We start from the raw sequence: 15,477 nt of genomic DNA, 5'->3' as shown, positions 1-15,477 counted from the left end.
TTTTGTCATTAAATAATTCAAAAGTTAGATTTTTGGTTACTTTTAAAAAGCGGCTCCAATCATGGGATTGATGAGAAATGTAAAAACAAGTATCTCTTCGGTATTGATTTCTGTTTTATTTTTTTACAATTAATTGGTTGATTGACAACTAAACAGCTAAACCAAAACCAAACGTCCCTGCCTCTATTAAACGTCAATTCATGGGCTGTATTTAAATAAAGGACATGGCCTGTGTGGAGGTGCTCCTTGATAAAATCTCCTAAAGTGTTTCTAGATCCTAAATAAAGGGGACAGCATGTCTTTCCTGCTTCATACAACACAAATCACACGGCCTCGCACTTCGACTGGTCATCCAGGAAGCTTTTATTGTGAAAACAAAACTCCAGTGCGTTCAGATTTCCAGCTCGATCTTCACATTCATCTCGCTCTCAAACGGCAACAGCAGGGGGCGCACTTCCACGGACAGGAACTTTTTAACCTGGGAGAGGGAGAGGGGAAAGGCTTTTAGGACTGATCCCAGGACAGAGAGTCCAGGTGAGGCCCCAGTGGTTACAGTAGAGGACTGGGAGGGAGGGAAGCAGTGTGGCTGCAGGGGTTAGAACTGAGGAGAGACTGGGAGGGAGGGAGAGACTGGGAGGGAGGGAGAGACAGAGGGAGAGACAGGGATGGAGACTGGGAAGGAGAGACAGGGAGGGAGAGACAGAGGGATGGAGGGAGAGACTGGGAGAGAGGGAGGGATAGACTGGGAGGGAGGGAGGGAGGGACAGAGGGAGAGACAGGGATGGAGACTGGGAGGGACGGAGGGAGAGACAGGGAGGGAGAGACAGAGGGATGGAGGGACAGAGGGAGAGACAGGGATGGAGACTGGGAGGGACGGAGGGAGAGACAGGGAGGGAGAGACAGAGGGATGGAGGGACAGACTGGGAGGGAGGGATAGACTGGGAGGGAGGGAGGGAGGGAGGGATAGACTGGGAGGGAGGGAGGGAGGGAGGGACAGGGATGGAGACTGGGAGGGACGGAGGGAGAGACAGAGGGATGGAGGGAGAGACTGGGAGGGAGGGAGAGACAGGGAGGGATAGACAGGGAGGGAGGGAGAGAGGGAGGAAGGGAAGCAGTGTGGCTCCAGGGGTTAGAGCCAACGGACTGGGATGGAGGCAGGCCTTTGGTTCCAGTGGGAGCATTACCTGTTGGGGGGCTCGTCCAGTGAAGGTTTTGGGGTCCAGGAGGGAGTCGAGCTGTCCCAGGATGGGAGTGAAGTAGGGGTCAGCCTGAATTCGGGCGATGAGGTCATTGTCTCCGCCCTCCTGTTTGACCACAGCGGCCGCCAGCTGGGACAGGACACGAACCTTCTCATGACAATCCTGTAAAACACTGGAGATGAGCAGCGACACACACACACCCACACAATCCTGTAAAACACACTGGAGATGAGCAGCGACACACACACACCCATACAATCCTGTAAAACACACTGGAGATGAGCAGCGACACACACACACCCATACAATCCTGCAAAACACACTGGAGATGAGCAGCGACACACACACACCCATACAATCCTGCAAAACACACTGGAGATGAGCAGCGACACACACACACACATACAATCCTGTAAAACACACTGGAGATGAGCAGCGACACACACACACACACACCCATACAATCCTGTAAAACACACTGGAGATGAGCAGCGACACACACACACACACACCCATACAATCCTGTAAAACACACTGGAGATGAGCAGCGACACACACACACACCCATACAATCCTGTAAAACACACTGGAGATGAGCAGCGACACACACACACACCCATACAATCCTGTAAAACACACTGGAGAGGAGCAGCGACACACACACACCCATACAATCCTGTAAAACACACTGGAGATGAGCAGCGACACACACACACACCCATACAATCCTGTAAAACACACCGGAGATGAGCAGCGACACACACACACACCCATACAATCCTGTAAAACACACTGGAGATGAGCAGCGACACACACACACCCATACAATCCTGCAAAACACACTGGAGATGAGCAGCGACACACACACACACCCATACAATCCTGTAAAACACACCGGAGATGAGCAGCGACACACACACACACACCCATACAATCCTGTAAAACACACTGGAGATGAGCAGCGACACACACACACACACCCATACAATCCTGTAAAACACACCGGAGATGAGCAGCGACACACACACACACACCCATACAATCCTGTAAAACACACTGGAGATGAGCAGCGACACACACACACACACCCATACAATCCTGTAAAACACACTGGAGATGAGCAGCGACACACACACACACACCCATACAATCCTGTAAAACACACTGGAGATGAGCAGCGACACACACACACACACCCATACAATCCTGTAAAACACACTGGAGATGAGCAGCGACACACACACACACATACAATCAGCCCCGCGCTGGAGGAGCCACCCACCTGTCGGCTGCCTCCTGCCTTCACCATGGCCATGATGATGTTCTCAGTGGCCATGAAGGGCAGCTCAAGACGGATGTGTCTCTCAATCACCTGCAACACAAGAGAGAGAGAGAGAGAGAGAGAGGAAGAGAGAGAGAGAGAGAGAGAGAGAGAGGGGAAGAGAGAGAGAGAGAGAGGGGAAGAGATAGAGAGAGGGGAAGAGAGACAGAGCACGAGAGAGACAGAGAGAGAGTGAGAGAGGGAGAGGGACAGAGAGAGGAAAGGGAGAGGGCGAGAAAGAGAGCAAGAGAAAGAGAGTGAGAGCGGGAGGGAGGGAGAGAGGGAGAGAAAGAGAGAGGGAGGAAGAGAGAGAAAGAGAAAGAGGGAGGGAGGGAGGAAGGGAGAGAGGGAGGGAGAGGGAGGGAGGAAGGGAGGGAGGGAGGGAGAGAAAGAGAGGGAGGGAGGGAGGGAGAGAAAGAGAAAGAGGGAGGGAGAGAAAGAGAAAGAGGGAGGGAGGGAGAGAGAAAGAGGGAGGGAGAGAAAGAGAAAGAGGGAGGGAGGGAGAGAGAAAGAGGGAGGGAGGGAGAGAGAAAGAGGGAGGGAGGGAGAGAGAAAGAGGGAGGGAGAGAAAGAGGGAGGTAGGGAGAGAGAAAGAGGGAGGGAGGGAGAGAGAAAGAGGGAGGGAGAGAAAGAGAAAGAGGGAGGGAGAGAGAAAGAGGGAGGGAGGGAGAGAGAAAGAGGGAGGGAGGGAGAGAGAAAGAGGGAGGGAGGGAGAGAGAAAGAGGGAGGGAGGGAGAGAGAAAGAGGGAGGGAGGGAGAGAGAGAGGGAGGGAGGGAGGGAGAGAGAGAGGGAGGGAGGGAGGGAGAGAGAGAGGGAGGGAGGGAGGGAGAGCGAGAGAGCGAGAGAGAGAGGGAGGAGAGAGAGAGGGAGGGAGGAGAGAAAGAGGGAGAGAGAGAGAGCGAGAGAGCGAGAGAGCGAGAGAGCGAGAGAGAGCGAGAGAGAGCGAGCGAGAGCGAGCGAGAGAGAGCGAGAGAGAGCGAGAGAGAGCGAGAGAGAGCGAGAGAGAGCGAGAGAGAGCGAGATTTCACTGGAAGCCCAGGACACACACACACAGTCCTATTTTAAAGCAAACTGTTTCTCTGGAGCACAATACGATAACATAACATTACTAAACAGGTTTCGTTCGCCTTCATGAAGCAACAGGAGTTCACTCTATCGGGGGGGGGGGGGGGGGGTGTGCAGCGAGCAGGGAAGAGCCTCTCACCTTGGGGTAGACGACCAGCCCCTCGGAGATGTTCTGGAGCGTGCTCAGGATGATATCCGCCGTGAGGAACGCTTCGGGCAAGGAAACCCTCCTGAGAGGAGAGGAGAGGAGAGTTACACTCAGCCGGACCGTGCAAGCTCCTTCCCTTCGGGATGGAGAGATTATTCAAACCCCCCCCCCCCGCTGCGTCCGGTTCGATCTGCCGTGCCTGCGAGATCAAACCACTGGAGCACTGTCAAAATACGCAAGTCAGAGACTATCTAACTTAACTGATGACTTTAATATGCAATCAATCTTAAATTGTAAGAGAAAAAGAACACATTGTAACAAACGGCGAAACGCAGGAGGCTTTTTAGAAGTAGATTAAGATGCCTGATTAAAAAGCACAAACTGGTTTAATAGATGCAAATGAGTGGGGGGGGGGGGGGGGAGGGTTAATAAATTATTATTATTATTATTTATTTCTTAGCAGACGCCCTTATCCAGGGCGACTTACAATTGTTACAAGATATAATTTTTACATACAACTCCCCATTTATACAGTTGGGTTTTTACTGGAGCAATCTAGGTAAAGTACCTTGCTCAAGGGTACAACAGCAGTGTCCCCCCCACCTGGGATTGAACCCACGACCCTCCGGTCAAGAGTCCAGAGCCCTAACCACTACTCCACACTTACAGATTTCTGGCTGTACAGTAATTGTTTGGAATTATTTTACTGTTATTTCATGGAGCATGGATTCCCTTGCTCTCTCTCTCTCTCTCTCACTGTATTAGTGCTGTACCACGGAGATGTGCCTGTGCTGATTAAACCAATGGCAGATGTATCTGGTACCTGTTGGCGCTGTCATCCAGCGTCCTCTCAAACCACTGCACAGCGGCGGTCTGCAGCGGGTCCATGATCAGGGTGATGAGGTGGCGGGCCAGGCTGCAGCAGCGCTCCGAGCGCATGGGGTTGCGTTTGTACGCCATGGCGCTGGAGCCTGGGACACGAGGGGTTAAAAATCAGTCAACGCTGTCTTCTAATCTCAGGACCAGATCATTTAACCAACAGCTGGAAAAGGGTTTGGGGGGGAATTGCAATAATAACGCATGTGGAGCCTTTTCTGTTTTCAGGAACTTAACAGAGTTTGTGAGACAGAAGCAGCCTTTAGATCCATCGTCCCTCTTAGCACAACAAGAGCCCCGAATCACAGGATAGGACGGGGACTTGGGTTCATTTGATCTGGATCATGAGGCACTTCGATGAAGTCCCTCTATCATCTAGGCAGAAGAGATTTCATTCTTAAACCCTGTCCATTAAAAACACACGCCAGTCCTGGGACTGACCTACCTGGCTGTTACCAATGAAGTCTTTGACAAATCTGAATCTAAAATCAAGTGTTCTTGGATTTTAAAATAATTGAATTGGGCTCTTAAACCAGCTGTTCACTGTCCTTTAAAATCCATCCCCTTCTCTAAACTGGACTTGCAAACGGTTTCAGGTAAGAAAAATAAATTAAGGCAGATTTGCAAAGCTTTTTTTTCTCAAGTGCAACGTGAGTTGCGGAGCACAAGACAAGAGGAATCGATTCACAGACCACCCAAGTGACCCGCGAAGTGACCTCAAAACCTGCAGACCCACGATGGTCACTATACAACCTGCAAGGTAAGACCTCTATGCAAGATGCTCGGATATATTGTGTTGAATTTAAATCAAGGGAAGTAATGTTGATTGGAAGTAATGCATTAGTAAGACCTCACCTATGAATATTGTGTTCAGTTCTGGTCGCCTCGTTACAAAAAAAGATATTGCTGCTCTAGAAAGAGTGCAAAGAAGAGCGACCAGAATTATCCTGGGTTTAAAAGGCATGTCGTATGCAGACAGGCTAAAAGAATTGAATCTGTTCAGTCTTGAACAAAGAAGACTACGCGGTGATCTGATTCAAGCATTCAAAATCCTAAAAGGTATAGACAATGTCAACCCAGGGGACTTTTTCAACCTGAAAAAAGAAACAAGGACCAGGGGTCACAAATGGAGATTAGATAAAGGGGCATTCAGAACAGAAAATAGGAGGCACTTTTTTACACAGAGAATTGTGAGGGTCTGGAACCAACTCCCCAGTAATGTTGTTGAAGCCGACACCCTGGGATCCTTCAAGAAGCTGCTTGATGAGATTCTGGGATCAATAAGCTACTAACAACCAAACAAGCAAGATGGTCCGAATGGGGCCTCCTCTCGTTTGGAAACTTTCTCATTCTCTGTATTAATGAGAAGGCTAGTCCTGAATGACTCCCTCACCAATCTGGTCCTTCTCAAAGGGCTCAGACTCTGTATGAATGAGAAGGCTAGTCCTGAAGGACTCCCTCACCAATCTGGTCCTTCTCAAAGGGCTCATTCTCTGTATTAATGAGAAGGCTAGTCCTGAAGGACTCCCTCACCAATCTGGTCCTTCTCAAAGGGCTCAGACTCTGTATTAATGAGAAGGCTAGTCCTGAAGGACTCCCTCACCAATCTGGTCCTTCTCAAAGGGCTCAGACTCTGTATTAATGAGAAGGCTAGTCCTGAAGGACTCCCTCACCAATCTGGTCCTTCTCAAAGGGCTCATTCTCTGTATGAATGAGGCGGCTAGCCCTGAATGACTCCCTCACCAATCTGGTCCTTCTCAAAGGGCTCAGACTCTGTATGATTGAGAAGGCTAGTCCTGAATGACTCCCTCACCAATCTGGTCCTTCTCAAAGGGCTCCTCCAGCTCCTTCAGGTTGGCCAGCAGACGGATATCGGTGCAGATCTGTGGAGGAAAGAGGAAGGAGATGCAATTCAAAAAAGGCAACACAGGACGGCTCGAACAGACACAAAAGCCCTTACGCTGGCGGCACAGCCGTACCAGCAGCAATGGGTTACATAACGTAGAGGAAATGTGATGATCGTGTGCAGCAAGTGGACCAGCCACTGCAGTGAGAGAGCTGCACAGCTCCGAGTGCGATTAGGAAAACGTGGGCGTTTGAGTGATGCGCTCAGTGAACGAGGTGTAGAAGATAAACATGCCAAGAGGACATGACCGTACGAAGGACCCGTTCAAAAGACATGGTCGCGACGCGTGTGTTATATTGAGCTGTGGCTAGAGAACGCGCATGTACTGACCTGTGTTTAAACTGTGGTGTGTATCGTACAGCGATGGCCGGCTGAGAAGCACAATGACCTGCTGCCACGGAAATTGGTTTATTTCGTAAGAACAGAGAAAAGGGAATAGAGTTCAGGGATGCCATGTTATTTTAAAGTGTGTTTTCAGTATAAATAGAAGGGTAGTTCTAGACAACCCAAGCTGTGATTCCAGCCCCTCCAGATCTCCGATCCTGTCTGAAGGAATCGTATAGCTGTGATTGCAGCTCCTCCAGATCTCCTGTCTGAAGGAATCGTATAGCTGCGATTGCAGCTCCTCCAGATCTCCTGTCTGAAGGAATCGTATAGCTGCGATTGCAGCTCCTCCAAATCTCCTGTCTGAAGGAATCGTATAGCTGCGATTGCAGCTCCTCCAAATCTCCTGTCTGAAGGAATCGTATAGCTGCGATTGCAGCTCCTCCAGATCTCCTGTCTGAAGGAATCGTATAGCTGCGATTGCAGCTCCTCCAGATCTCCTGTCTGAAGGAATCGTATAGCTGCGATTGCAGCTCCTCCAAATCTCCTGTCTGAAGGAATCGTATAGCTGCGATTGCAGCTCCTCCAGATCTCCTGTCTGAAGGAATCGTATAGCTGCGATTGCAGCTCCTCCAGATCTCCTGTCTGAAGGAATCGTATAGCTGTGATTGCAGCTCCTCCAGATCTCCTGTCTGAAGGAATCGTATAGCTGCGATTGCAGCTCCTCCAGATCTCCGATCCTGTCTGAAGGAATCGTATAGCTGTGATTGCAGCTCCTCCAGATCTCCTGTCTGAAGGAATCGTATAGCGACGCCTCCCTGGAGAGAATGGGCATGTGGATGTTTGAATGTGAATATGAAGCTGTCTGGATCACTGCTGGACAGCGCAGACAGGGAGCCCTTGAATGCGAACATGAAGCTGTCTGGGTCACTCACCTTGTGCACGGTGGCCCCCAGGCTGGACAGCACAGACAGGGAGTCGATGTCCACCTTGCGGCTGTACGTCTGTCCGGTCACCAGGTACGCCCTGCAGAGAGTGATGACAGCATACTGTTACCCAAGCGAAGAAACATGACTCCCTGCGAAAACACCGAACGTCACTTTACATTCAACGTCTCTCAGATCAGTGCGTTTACACAGCAGGTACTCGGAAAAACACACACGTGTGCAAACTCATCACAACACCCGACTGCTTCTGCTGTGCATGTGGAAATCTCAATTTCATGCAGGTAGGATTATGAAGGATATGAATGAGGTGTTCCGATACATTTGCACACGACTGTTTCTTTAATATTCCAGGGAACGATGGACGTGATCCGCAGTGCAGCGGGCCTTTCAAAACACATCACGCTTTGCCAGTCAAGGTTCATTAGACCTGTTCCTCGCTCCAAACAGGAAACACGACTCGCATCGCTCCTAGCCGTGCAAGGCTCCCCCTAGTCTTACAAAATATCCCTCGCTTTATTGACTGTTCAACTGCCCCACCTCTCCAAATAAACAAAAAAGAAAACACGTACTGTTTGAATCCAGCCATTTCTGTTACCAGTCTGTCAAGCTCTTCAACCTTAAAAACAAAAATAAGATATTTGAAGATAAAATGTGACAGATTGACCAATAGGCTGCAATGCTCCCACCTCAGTCCTTCGCCAACCGCTGGACCACACTGCCTCCCTCTGTCCCAGTCCATCAGCTCTAACAACTGGGCCACACTGCCTCCCTTATTCCCAGCTGCTCAGCCCCAACCACTAGGCCACAATGTGCCAACCTCTCAGTCTTTCTCCAACTGCTAAGCCACACTACCCCCGTTCCTAGTCCTTCAGCTCTCATTACCAGGTCCACACTTCCTCCCCGGTCCCTCGTTAGGAGGTAGGCAGCGGTGTACCTTATCATGGTTCCCCTCAAAGAGTTGCAGGAAGCTGGCCTGCGTGCCCGTGGTTCCTTTGACCCCCCGGAAACGAAGCTCCGCTCTGGCTCTCTCCAAATTCCTCATGTCCATGCAGAGGTCCTGGATCCACAGACAGGCACGCTTCCCCACGGTGGTCAGCTGGGCCGGCCTTCAGGGCAAAAGGAACAGATTGACAGGACTGCACAAGAGCAAAAGAGCCTCACAAACACAGCACTGCACAAGAGCAAAAGAGCATCAAACACAAAGGACTGCACAACAGCAAAAGAGCATCACAAACACAGGACCGCACAAGAGCCTCACAAACACACTGACAGGACCGCACAGGAGCCTCACAAACACACTGACAGGACCGCACAAGAGCCTCACAAACACACTGACAGGACCGCACAAGAGCCTCACAAACACACTGACAGGACTGCACAAGAGCCTCACAAACACACTGACAGGACCGCACAAGAGCCTCACAAACACACTGACAGGACTGCACAAGAGCCTCACAAACACAGGACCGCACAAGAGCCTCACAAACACACTGACAGGACTGCACAAGAGCCTCACAAACACACTGACAGGACTGCACAAGAGCCTCACAAACACACTGACAGGACTGCACAAGAGCATCACAAACACTGGACCGCACAAGAGCCTCACAAACACACTGACAGGACTGCACAAGAGCCTCACAAACACACTGACAGGACTGCACAAGAGCCTCACAAACACACTGACAGGACTGCACAAGAGCCTCACAAACACAGGACTGCACAAGAGCCTCACAAACACACTGACAGGACTACACAAGAGCATCACAAACACAGGACTGCACAAGAGCCTCACAAACACACTGACAGGACTGCACAAGAGCATCACAAACACAGGACCGCACAAGAGCCTCACAAACACACTGACAGGACCGCACAAGAGCCTCACAAACACACTGACAGGACTGCACAAGAGCCTCACAAACACACTGACAGGACTGCACAAGAGCCTCACAAACACACTGACAGGACCGCACAAGAGCCTCGCAAACACAGGACCGCACAAGAGCCTCACAAACACACTGACAGGACTGCACAAGAGCCTCACAAACACACTGACAGGACCGCACAAGAGCCTCACAAACACACTGACAGGACCGCACAAGAGCCTCGCAAACACACTGACAGGACCGCACAAGAGCCTCACAAACACACTGACAGGACCGCACAAGAGCCTCACAAACACACTGACAGGACCGCACAAGAGCCTCACAAACACACTGACAGGACTGCACAAGAGCCTCACAAACACATTGACAGGACTGCACAAGAGCCTCACAAACACACTGACAGGACCGCACAAGAGCCTCACAAACACATTGACAGGACTGCACAAGAGCCTCACAAACACACTGACAGGACTGCACAAGAGCCTCACAAACACACTGACAGGACTGCACAAGAGCCTCACAAACACAGTGACAGGACTGCACAAGAGCCTCACAAACACACTGACAGGACTACACAAGAGCCTCACAAACACAGTGACAGGACCGCACAAGAGCCTCACAGACACACTGACAGTACTGAATGCCCTGGATTAGTGTAGGAGAGGCCGCGGGGAGACTTCAGGAGAGTCTCGCTAGCTGCACTGCAGTACTTACTGATAGTGAGTGAAGCCCAGCGTGGGTAAGTCTGCATACTTCTCAGCAAAATCAGCCAAACGGCTGATCACACGAGCCAGCTGGGAGAGAAGGGGAAACATCAGCTCAGATTAATCCCACCTGAAATCGCTAAGCAACTCCTGCTAAGCAAGCACATTTCTACCCATCATCTCGGTATCATTTCAAGCAGAAGTCTCGTGTTCCTGTTCCGGTATCCTGCAGCGTTTGGTTGCTGTGATTCAACACTTCCACTGCGGTTCAGGGTCCTGTATTCTTCCAGCTCCTTCTGGATAACTACAATCAGGGAGCGCTAGTGTAACTCTGAACAGAAAAATGCATTTACTTCACACCTGCTATCCGCACGCGCGCTGCGCAGCACGTCTTTCTGAACGTTTGCTGTAGACAGGATTTTTAAACAGCGTTTAGTTGATTTGACTCCCGCGCGACACAGGAAAACCTCACGTACGTCTTCACGTTCAAGGAGGACGTCCTTGCTGTCCCTACCCTGCGATCGCGCAGCGTCGTATCCACAGAGGACATTCTACCAGGTCGAGCTGAGCTTTCAAGCTCTGGCTGCAGTATTGATAGGACTGCTTGGTCAGGGGGCAGCTAAGAGACAGAATTAAGAGAGGATTTCAACGATTCTCAAGAGACTTCTCCTTTAAGGAGGATTGAAACTCAGAGCTTCAATTTCTAGCAGCTTAAAAACCTTGTTTCTTTATCCTGGAATCTGACGAAATCACGTTGATGTACTTGGCTCAGCGATGAAACCCTTACTGGACCAGAACCACACTTCATTCTAACCTTGGATCAGCAATGAAACCCTTACTGGACCAGAACCACACTTCATTCTTACCTTGGCTCAGCGATGAAACCCTTACTGGATCAGAACCACACTTCACTCTAACCTTGGCTCAGCGATGAAACCCTTACTGGATCAGAACCACACTTCATTCTAACCTTGGCTCAGCGATGAAACCCTTACTGGATCAAAACCACACTTCATTCTTACCTTGGGTAACAGGATATCAAACCCATCACGGAGAACTATGAGATCCTGAAGGAAAACAAAAAAAAACAAAATAAGGTTCTTAAAATCACAAACACTGCAGCCTGCCTCTTCTCTCTGAGCCTCCCTCCTCCTAAAATCCCTCATCCAAAACCCTGCCGTCCCACCTCCTGTATTATTATTATTATGTGTTTATTTAGCAGACGCCTTTATCCAAGGCGTCTTACAGAGACTAGGGTGTGTGAACTATGCATCAGCTGCAGAGTCACTTACAACTACGTCTCACCCGAAAGACGGAGCACAAGGAGGTGAAGCGACTTGCTCAGGGTCACACAGTGAGTCAGTGGCTGAGGTGGGATTTGAACTGGGGTCCAATTTATTTTCACACTTGCAGTTTATTTTAGACGCGCTGTTTAAAAGTATTTTATTTCACAGTAAAACAGGTTTGCAGATCAACAGGACTCTCAGTACTGCTTCTCCAGCCCCGCTCCTTGTTCTCTGTATTTATCACATACCTCTTCATAGTCGTGCGTACCGATAAATCATCTCCTGATCGCTCGTTTTATCACCAAACTCCTCGATCATGTGATCCGAGTCGTTATTTTATTACTGTAACATCTCAAAACGCTCTGCAGGTGTCTGTGATGTTCTCTGAGCGCTGGATGCAGAAGCAGCTGTCTTGGTTGTGTATGTCCGTGTTATCTATGTGGTGTCGGGTCAGTATTCATGAGATACGCCCCATTTTTTCAGCTTGTCTCGGCTCCTGTCGCTCTCACTCGGCCATTGAATGGTTTTCTCGGCTTATTCCGGAGAAAAAACGACTAGAGACCTGTTTTTTGCGTCTTTCTGATGATGTCGGACCCCGGAATAAATGAGCAAGCGGAGATGGCGCATGTGGAGCTGCGTGCGAGGACCCCGAGCTGATGGCTACACGGTCTCCTGTTTTAAAAGGATCTGCAGAACGCTGGGGGACTGCTCAGGGCAGCGCACAGTGAACGATGCTCACAGTGTTGTCTCCCACGTAGCAGGACGTGGCTCCCAGGTGGATGATCCCGGCTGCCTTGGGACAGCAGTGGCTGAAGGCGTGGACGTGCGCCATCACGTCATGACGTAACCGCTTCTCCTCCTCCGCCGCCATCTTGAAATCAATCAGCTCGGCGTTCGTCTCCATCTCCTGGATCTGCTCCTCTGTGATCGGCAGGCCCAGCTCCTAGGAAGCAACACAACCGGCTTTACTTTATTACTTCAAACTCGAACCTGGAGCTGAAAAAGTGTGGTTTCTGATGTACAGGCTTTTAGAGGCATGAACAAATGTGTAGGAGAGAGAGAGAGAGAGAGAGAGAGAGAGAGAGAGAGAGAGAGAGAGACAGAGAGAGAGCGAGCGAGCGAGAGAAAGAGGAAGAGAGCGAGAGACAGTGAAAGAGCGAGAGAGCGAGAGAGCGAGAGAAAGGAGGAAGAGAGCGAGCGAGAGTGACAGAGAGCGAGAGAAAAAGAGGAAGAGAGCGAGCGAGAGACAGAGAGAGAGCGAGAGAGACAGCGAGAGCAAGAGACAGAGAGAGAGAGAAAGAGCAAGAGCGGGAGAGCGAGCGAGCGAGAGAAAGAGGAAGATAGCGAGAGAGACAGCGAGAGAGAGCCAGTGAGAGTGAGAGAGCGAGAGAAAGGAGGAAGAGAGCAAGAGAGAGCGAGAGAGTGAGAGAGCGAGAGAAAGGAGGAAGAGAGCAAGAGAGAGCGAGAGAGAGAGAGAGAGCGAGACAGAAATGCACTTCCTGTTACACTGTCCCCAGTATAAGCAAATCAGGGACACGTACTTCCCCAAACTGGCCAATCAGGCCACAACATTCCAGCTGCTCTCTTGACTTAGAAGAACTGCCAGTTCTGTTAGGAGAGGAGCAGCAGACAGCAGAGCTAGCTGCCCAGCATGTAGCTGCCTGCCACAGCCAGAGAGACAGAGAGACAGACCCTGGTGAAGCGATCCTCCTTGTGTCTCATCACAGTAGTGAAGCTTGAGATTTCTCACTGTGACACCAAACACTGAGACCGTTTTGTTTCATTGATTCATCAGGGCTTTCATTTCAGCACAGGACACTTCACTCGCTACAGCGTGATCAGTCATGTGTGCTGCAAGCCTGCTCATTTCAAAACTGCTTTTACAGGAGTCAAGCTGCCTAAAGGCTCACTGGTATATAAAGCAACGAAGAGCTGCTCCTTGTGTGACTAACCCCAGGCATTCTCCTGGGCTGACCGGAGATTATTTTTAACACAGCAGATGGAGGGAGAGCTCCTCCATCTCCTGCTTCACTGATCACAGCTCAGGAGCTGCTCTCTCTGCAATGCTGTCACTGCCAGCTCAGATATCACTGTCCAGGACAGACAGAGCTCTGAAAGAGGAGACCGCTCCAGAGATTACTCTATAAATAAATCTAATCACTGCCCAGGATACACAGAGCTCTGAAAGAGGAGACCGCTCCAGAGATTACTCTATAAATAAATCTAATCACTGCCCAGGACAGACAGAGCTTTGAAAGAGGAGACCGCTCCAGAGATTATTCTACACATAAATCTGGAGATCATTGTGCTTTCAAAGGGACGTTTAAACTAACCTAACGCAAAACGTTCACTCCTTGAAGTTCTGCAAATCAGATTTCACTGACAAACAAACGCAGATCTGCTGGAAGCCTTTCCAGCAAACCAGTGCTGAGGCATGACGTAATAAAAACACTGTGGATTTGAATCCCTTAAAACAAACTACTCCTAGTACACCCATCACTGAAGCACTGTGTACGGGTAATCCGGAGCTTGCTGTGTGGGTGTCTTCATAAGGAACCACAGCGGTGTTCGCTGTGTGCATCTGTGTCGCTTCATTGAATTAATCAGGAGCTTGAGGAAAGACAATTAGCCCTAATCTAATCAGGGGCGTGATCACGGGATAGTCCTGCTGCGTCACAAGTTCTCGTGCTGGGGTTTCACTGATGAAGTAAACAAGGCGGTCTGTGTTGATTGACAAGAGCGTGCGTCTAGAAATCGCACCTCAGGTTATATGTGTGTAAGATTTTAACACAAGTCCAGTCTATGCAATTACGTACAGTACCTTAAAAACAGTATTTGTTACCATAATAGTTTCCAGAAAGCTCTCTCTTTCCCAGCCTTCTCTTCTCCGCTTGCACGCCGTGGGTCTTAACCCTCTTTCAGGTCAAAGCGTGGCAGTTATTTGGGGAGGGGAGAGAATTTCACCCTCCACGTCAAACGACCAAGGAAATGCTAGTTTTCTTGTACAAAAGTGCGTGCTACATATCATTAAGAAAATACATAACACTGATTACAATCTCCCCTTGCAGACATCGTTTTTTCTCTTGTAAGCATGCGAGAAAGCATAGCGAGACATGGAAAGAATAGCGAGGTATGGTATGTTATTATTCATAAGCAGTGTGATGAATGCACAGTATAAGGGAGGGGGGAAGCATGGCTCCGGTCTGGAATTTCACGGTGACGGTCTTACCGCAGCAGCAGCAGCTAAGTTTAGCGCCACACGTCACTCACAAAAGCATGCCACTGTGTGTTACTGCGGTGCTTCTGCTCGACTGACCTTCTCCGCTTTGGCGAGATAAATCCAGAGTTTCCTCCACGTCGTAAATTTCTTTCTGTCGCTGAAGTTGTATGCCATCTCCTTGCTGGCATAGCGCGACACCAGCGGGGAGCGATACTTCAGAAACTCCTCGTCCCGGCTCGTCTCTGCAGTGCCAGGGTCAGCCATGCTTAGCTTCTGCCAGCCTGCTGTGTGCTGTTAAAAAGCGAGCAGCAGAATACGACAGAAGGTCAATCTTCACAGCAGCCATTAGGATGCACGCCAACGCTCGACGAAATACGGCAGACGGTCAAAGCGAATACTTACCGTATAACCTGGCAAACACGCGCACGTTAATTCTACTTGGGTGCAGGAATCGGAATTCAGAAGCGGTGATTGAGGATTTTTGGAAAACAGACAACCAGCTGTGCCGAATGTCAATATAAACCCAATTAATAAAGATTCTAAAAATCTGTATATAAACCGTGTATCTATATAAAAAAACGCAGTTCCGTT

The 15,477-nt window shown here is 49.8% G+C and overlaps 1 protein-coding gene across 1 annotated transcript; it reads right to left on the bottom strand.

Moving 5' to 3' along the window:
- Positions 1-339: 339 nt before the first annotated feature.
- LOC117418846 (adenylosuccinate lyase) lies at positions 340-15,195 on the bottom strand. The gene is made up of 13 exons (XM_059016130.1): positions 14,983-15,195; positions 12,406-12,609; positions 11,403-11,447; positions 10,391-10,470; positions 8,722-8,893; positions 8,357-8,403; positions 7,776-7,866; positions 6,424-6,493; positions 4,558-4,705; positions 3,726-3,816; positions 2,482-2,571; positions 1,185-1,361; positions 340-478 (listed from the first exon to the last, which is right to left on the bottom strand). Exons 1-13 carry the CDS (start codon positions 15,148-15,150, stop codon positions 392-394), a joined length of 1,470 nt encoding a protein of 489 aa, XP_058872113.1. The 5' UTR covers positions 15,151-15,195; the 3' UTR covers positions 340-391.
- Positions 15,196-15,477: the final 282 nt, after the last annotated feature.

The sequence above is a fragment of the Acipenser ruthenus genome, chromosome 52, assembly GCF_902713425.1.
Source record: "Acipenser ruthenus chromosome 52, fAciRut3.2 maternal haplotype, whole genome shotgun sequence".
Taxonomy (NCBI): Eukaryota; Metazoa; Chordata; class Actinopteri; order Acipenseriformes; family Acipenseridae; genus Acipenser; species Acipenser ruthenus.
This window is presented reverse-complemented; position numbering and strand designations above follow the sequence as displayed.